This window comes from Acyrthosiphon pisum, chromosome A2 (genome assembly GCF_005508785.2).
Source record: "Acyrthosiphon pisum isolate AL4f chromosome A2, pea_aphid_22Mar2018_4r6ur, whole genome shotgun sequence".
NCBI classification, from domain to species: Eukaryota; Metazoa; Arthropoda; class Insecta; order Hemiptera; family Aphididae; genus Acyrthosiphon; species Acyrthosiphon pisum.
This window is the reverse complement of record NC_042495.1, coordinates 4,874,736-4,881,992: the sequence shown is the minus strand read 5'-3', so window position 1 is coordinate 4,881,992 and position 7,257 is coordinate 4,874,736. Positions and strand designations below refer to the sequence as shown.

Below are 7,257 nucleotides of genomic sequence, written 5' to 3'. Positions count from 1 at the left end.
CCATATACCACCTCCCCATGCATTAACATAGGCAACACCGGCAACTGCCTCGTCGAGTGCCGATATCGAGCCTCTAGCCGTGGCGGCGCGCGCTGGTAGCAGGATTGAACACAAACTGCAAGGTTAGGTATTATAGCTTATGAATTAAAGCGTTACTGCTACGGGGCTACGAGAGCCATTCTCCTTTTTCGTGCAAGTTGTATACAAAAAAAAATTAATATCAAATATAAATTTAGGTAAATATAATAAATTATGAAATTATGAAAAACTAAAAAGTAAAAATTAACTAAAAAATTGCGCCCCAATCAATTTTGCGCCCTAGGCACGTGCCTTGGTGGCCTATGGGCAAATCCGCCCCTGCCAAGAACTGCAGAAACAGCTGTCGTCATGCAATTGAATGAAATAGTTTTAAGCGCTGCACTGATGTTTAAGTTTAAAATTTTAAAACATGGAAAGAAGCGTAGAGGTTAATTTGTGCAATCGATAGATTAGAGCATCATTAAAAATAACATTATATTATATTGTCTTCGTAATTCGTTAAATATTTTTTGAGGAAGGTGTAAAAAAATAATTACTACCGATTTTCTAATATTAAGACCTAGGTACGGAGGATTGGTGCTCAATACAAACTGTAACGCAGCAATAAAAAATTATTTTTTGCACCATAAATTGGTAGCTGGTGTATTTTTGATCTAAAATTTCATGCAAGGATGTGCACATACCTACATTTATTATTTTAAATTATTTATTTCTGTGATCTAGAATTTTCCATTTAGAATATTATTACATACACAATGATTTTTCATCTGGCCTGAGCTCGGGCACAGATTAACAAAAGTACATTGGGAACACATATAAAATGTATATGGGCCCCCCATCATATTTGATAAAGAAACTTATTTTAGAGATGATAGGCTCCAATGCGGGTAACACCGAGTAATCTTAATCATATAAAATATTATCTGATAAACGTTAAAACGTCTTTAAAATATTATAAGTTCATCGGGAATGTTTTAGGAGGCCACTAAAAACTGTCCTAAAATGGGGTCCAGGGAAAAATGGTACCGTTGACCCGATCACTTCCTCTGGCCTGCAGTCAATTAACAGCGATATATCAAAACGGTTACATCCATTCATAGGCGCAAATATGGGAGGGGGGCTTTGGGGGTTAAGCCCCCCAAAAATTTCCTGCATTTCGTTTCAAGCTTATTCAATATTATCAAAATAAGGCTTTAGCCCCCCTCAAATCCCAAACGCTATTTGCGCCTACGCATCCATTATTATAACTATATATGCGGTCGTCTCACCCTTCCCAACTCGTGCAGTTTCGTGAGCATGACCACGATGGTGGAGTTGTGTTCCCACAGCATACGCCAAAAGTCGTCGGTTGTAATCTGCAGCGGTCCCTGGGTCGCGATGTAAGCCCCACGCTGCCGGTACCCGTCTATGAAGTTGGCGTTTATGTAGTCCGATCCTTCCATGCCCCTTGACGATCCACCGCTCAGACACACTCTGGTGTTTTCATACGGCAACAAGTGCACTAAACGGTTTTTCGGCTTGTTCACGGGCAGACTGGCGCTGACGAATCGGCAGAATTCGCTTTTGACCAACGTTAATTTCTGAAACAGACATAATATTATGATTATGGCTCTTTTCAATCGACATAATATTACGTTATACAATTATACATATAACCTGATACAAGTAATATAAGGAATAGGAAACGGTGTTGCCTGGTGCATAAAACAACGGGAAATCATTTAACTTTATATATTTATACTTTCCAAAGTAACACAACAGTCCAATTTCTATAGAGAAATTAATCATTGTTAAATCAACTTGACGGGTGTAAAATGAAATGACATAAATAAATAAATATTTATCTTATAAAATATACAGGCAGTCGCAAGTAATATAATTTCCGAAACATAATATCATGAATACCACTCATATTGAAAATATTATTTAAATTAATTGTCCCATCAACAAAATTATTATTGAAAGACAGCTATATTATCAAATATATTTTTACACGTCACTAAAGTGTTTCACGATAGGTCTACACATATTTAATATTATAATATACCGTAGTTTGGGTAGACATTATTTTTTAAAACTTTATTGAAATCCCAAAAGTCTAAAAAGCAAGACAGAAAAAGACATACACACACATACAAACAAACTAATATGGATCGTCCAAGTTCCTTCTCTATAGCCCTCCTCACAAAATGTATACATTTCAGTTTATGTTCGAAAATTGAACAGTGTTATTACCTTGAATTCGAGTTCCATTCCGGTGACGGTCGTTCCAACGTCCATCTGGGACAACTGTTGGATGTGCATGGGTAAGTTGCGTACGGACACTTCCGTTTCGCCGCAAGTAACGGCTTCCAAGAGAGCGTCGTGTATGAATATATATTGTTCTTCGGTCTGTCGGGAGAAAAATAAATAAGTTTAAAACTCAATGTCATAACCAATGACTATAATATAAACGAGTGAAGGGAACGACGTTCCCCGCGCGTTAAATGTCATCCAGACAACCTAAGTCTTACATCAACTCCATTTATATATGTCAGAACCACCATTTTTCTAAAATAACAAACACTAATGCGAGGAACCGCTAATATTCAACCATGCGGTCTATCGGAAAAAATATTAAAAGATTTTTGAAAAATACTTTTATGTAAAATAACATGTAAATACCGATATAGTAATTTATAAAAATGTTTTGACGTCAATACAGATACGTAATGTTTATCTATCTGACCAAATTTTTCTAACATCATTGAGCATTGATTAATTCATATTAAATTATTCACATTTTCCAAGTTATACTCTAATAATTATTGTTGAAATGTAGTTAATTATATTGTTTATTTCGTTTAAAAACGACATTAAATGTTTATTTTTTAACTATTAGCAACAGTGTTTTTTTGTATTTTCATACTAATAGCATACTTATACGCATGATATTGATCAGCAGTAAGATTTTACGAAACATGTTGATGTAACTAAATAGTAATACCAAAGTTAGCAAAAGAAGCAACAAGGGCGGCCAGTGAAAAACATGGCGAACAAAAATACTTTGCGCGTACGCCAAGTCCTACCTACCCTACACTACCCCCACCAACTGTTAACCCGACCGACAATAATGATCCGCGTACCTGGACCATGTAGTTGCGCTGGGCCCTGAGGCACGTGACGTGCGCGTAAATGTCAACGCTGTGCTCGTTCTTGGCCCGTTCCAGCATGGCGTCGATGACGATGAAACAGCCGGTGCGGCCGACGCCCGCGCTGCAGTGCACCACTACCGGGCCGGACTCGACCAGGTTGACGGCCCGCACGCGCTTCATGAACTGTAGCAGCGGTGCCGGGTGGTCGGGCACGCCGTGGTCGGGCCACGCGCCGAATTGCAGTTGCTTCACCTCGCGCGTCTCCGCGTCGCCGGATCGGGTCAGGTGGAACGAACGGACCACGTACGTGGCCAGCTCCTGGACGCTGACCAGCGCGACCGTGATTGGCCCGTACGCCTGTGAGCCGCGCGCCGGCCAGTACTGGTCGCACTTGACCCGGGTGCGCTCCTCCAGCTTGGTCATCATGACGATGGTGGACGTACGCACCTCCCAGCACATGCGCCAAAAGTCACCGGCCGTCTCCTGCAGCGGGCCCTGCGTGGCCACGTACGCGTTGTGCTTCCGGTAACCGTCGCAGTAATTGGCGTTTATGTAGTCGCTGCCCGGCGGACCGTCGGCGAGCGGCTGCAGCACCACCCGCGAGTGGTCGTACGCGATCACGTTCGCGTACCGGTTCTTCGGCTTGTTGACGTCCATGTTCGAGTGGTCCCACGTGAACTGCTGGCCCGGCTCGATCGACTCGTATTCCTGCGAGAACTTGAAGTTGTCGTTGGCCTTCAGCAGGTCGATGTGCTGTGCCAGGTAGTTGATGGGCACCGGCGGGTGCGATACCATCGCCGGCGTTTGGAACTGCAACCGGCGTAGTTCCACCGGGTCATTGTTCGGGTGCGAGTTGCCGATCAGCGGTTTCGTAACACCTGACGTCTCGCCGTACTTGCTCGGCCGGCGGCGCCTGTGAAACGAAAAACAAGCACAAGCGCAATATAGTACACCACAGTGGACGATATAGCTAGTCGGGAGGGAGGAAGATGAGTTATTGAAATAAAAAGAAAGCGATTTTCATCAAAGGTTACACAGTCTATAGTCAAAAACGGTGGGTAATTCGAAAAAGTTTAGGCTCACATTACTGTTGTAAGAATTAACAACCCTCCCCTATCCACAAATTTGAGTGAATTTTCGTCAATGAGCTACATCACACTATACTAGATACTTTTAGAATTTTTTAAGATAACATATCGAGCAGTCCGCGAAAAAGCAGTACTTGGAAAACATTTGTTCGAAATGTTCAATAATAAACAAACAATAGCTTCAACATTTTTAAATAATAATTATATTACTAGGTATAAATGATTATAATTATATTTAATTATATTAAATGAGCCTTATATGTATGTTAAAATTTACTTGAACAAAAAAATCAATACAATACCATACACAAATTGTGCATTAAATAGGAAATTCACAGTAATATAATATCAAATTTATGAAATTGTATTTTTTTTTAATAAATAGTCAACAGATAAGAAGCCCTAATATGGAATGTTTGTTATGTTTTAAATTAAAAATGACACAACATTTTCATAATATTTTTCTTTATTTTATTAAGTATGTATATTAGAGCACTATAATTTGAAGTTTGTCAATGCAATTTTAATGTTATTAATTGAATTGCTTTATAATTCATAACTTGAAGGTTCATAATATTAAATATAAATACAAAAATGTAACTAATATATTTTAACTAAAAAATGTATATGATACAAGATACTATCAAACAATGTGATTTAGTATAAAATTAAAAATGAATAATATTCTAATTAATTATATACATAGCATTTGACATAGTACCTATGTCATTCATTATAAAACTGTTTTATAGTATTAAGGCAAGACATGACACAATAATTACACAAAATAAAATCCAATACAAAATTACAAGACATAACAATATGGACTGGATGACTTATCCACAAGGTCTAATTATTAATAGCATGCGTATGAGTAGAACTTTGACTGTGGATACTGGATAGCGAAAGTCAGTTTATAAGAAAATAAAAAATAACTGAAAGATTACTAGTGTATTATATTGTTAATTATTAACTATAATTTTAGTATGTGCTGTCAGTGTCACTTTATGTACCACATAAGAAACAATAAGATACCTATATAAAGTGGTATAGTAAAATAAATAAAGTTGTTGTATTAGGTGTAAAATTTTGTTGTGGCGGGCGGAACCACTAACCACTAGTTTGTTTGGCAACAACTCTAAGTAGAAAATTTTGAACAATAGACTATTAAATTATAGACTGCATGTGGAAATTTGAGAGGAAGTAAACAACACCTGATATTATAAAAATGTTATCTTAAAAATTATTATGTTACTGATCAAAATAGTAACATTGACAAAAATTATGATTTTCATATAGATGTTAGAACGTTTTTTTGCAAAACAGACCATGTTGTACATACAATTAGTTAGGAGTATAACCCATCATGGGATTTTTTTCAGCAAAAATAAATAACACCATTCATTAGGACTATGCATATACGGGCATTACTGTTATAAACTATAGTACTGTTCTAAATGTTAGAAAAAGTTTAAAGGTTGTGCCTGGTTAATGTATATCAAGTAAATTAAATGAAATATTCAATCTAATATTTTTATTAAAAAATACTATGATCGGAGATCTTAAAATAAATACTCAATGTATGTCTCTATTATATACAAAAGTATTGTATTGATATTTTTATAATTCAGTAAATATCAATGTTAAGGTAACTAAAAATAAAGAAATAATTGACAGTTATGTACTAAAAGTGGGGGTTGAACCAACAAAATGAGCATTGAGCAAATCTTCCTAGTCCTAGTGTACATAAAAATCAATCAAACTTACTTCTTAACCACAAATAATAATATTAATGCCGCAGTCAGCAATATTGCAGCGATTACAGGTCCAACCAGCCATAACAATCCTGGTGGAGTGGCGCTGCTTCTGACACTCACATGATCATTTGTTGTCCCACTAGAGCCCGTGTTGCTAGGAAGGTTCATATCTCTTAATTCAGGTCGCTTGGGTACTTCTTCAGGGCCAACCTCACGCATTTCCAACGAAATAGGCTCAGAGAATGGACTAGATGTGTATAAATGCTAAGAAATAAATTTGAGGTTAAATTAAATAATATATTATTGCAGTGTCAGTCTGGCCCTCCCAGTTACATGGTGATCACCGAGCCCTAAGTTTTTTTTACATATTTGAGACCCAAAATCAATAATAATGTTAATTTTTGTATTTGTCTTTGTATTTAATAAGAAACGAATTTATGTCAAAATAGATTTTGAATAAACAGCTTCAAAGAAATATGTAAATGTATAAAAACAATGATTACCTTTACATAAATTTGAAATATTATATTACACAAAATTCAATTATTAAAATTTAAAATTTAAAATTGCATTTTCCTCTTTGTGTTATGTATAATTTTTGTAATTTTGTTTATTTTTAGTTAACTTTTTGTGTAATGTATTTTAGATTCTGAGTGGAACGATGAATGTATTGATTTTACTATGATGTGTGTTTTTTTTTTTTATTTTTTTTTGTGTCTGTCATCACCTTTTAGGACAGTAAAAGTGCTTGGATTTTCTTCAACAGTACCTTTTCTGATAGGAAAGTGAATCTAGTTGGTACTATGGGGGGTCAAAAGTAAAATTTATCCAATAGTTTTCAAAAGCGCCGTGAAAAACAAAAGAAAAATTAAGGAAAAACGGGAATTTTTACGCAAAATCTGTTTTCCAGAAAATTGATTTTGGTTTTTGGTGTAACTTTAAAACGAATGATTGTAGATACATGAAATTTTCACTGGTTGTTTATATTTCCATTTTCTATACATGATAAGATTTTCAAAATGTTTTGATTTGTTTTGAGCTGTTTACGGACAATTTCAGTTTCCAATTTAATTGTATTAAAATTATAAAACTTTATTTGTTGAGTAAAAATACTTGAAAATTTAATACAAGGCTCCTACTATATTGTTACAGTGACATTTGAAAAATATTAAAAATCCTTAGTCAGAGTTTTTTTTTATTAGCATTTAAGGTTCAAAATTGACAAAATATGTAAAAATC

The 7,257-nt window shown here is 35.8% G+C and overlaps 1 protein-coding gene across 3 annotated transcripts in view; it reads right to left on the bottom strand.

Moving 5' to 3' along the window:
- LOC100166228 (tyrosine-protein phosphatase Lar) overlaps positions 1-7,257 on the bottom strand; it is a 29,809-nt gene that overhangs the window by 4,473 nt on the left and 18,079 nt on the right. For all 3 annotated transcript variants that reach the window (XM_016802577.2, XM_003242929.4, XM_016802578.2), the window contains 4 exons: positions 6,029-6,282; positions 3,165-4,086; positions 2,275-2,430; positions 1,308-1,619 (listed from right to left, as the gene is read on the bottom strand). In XM_016802577.2, coding sequence (XP_016658066.2) covers positions 1,308-1,619; positions 2,275-2,430; positions 3,165-4,086; positions 6,029-6,282 — 1,644 coding nt within the window. The remainder of the gene's footprint in view (positions 1-1,307; positions 1,620-2,274; positions 2,431-3,164; positions 4,087-6,028; positions 6,283-7,257) is intronic.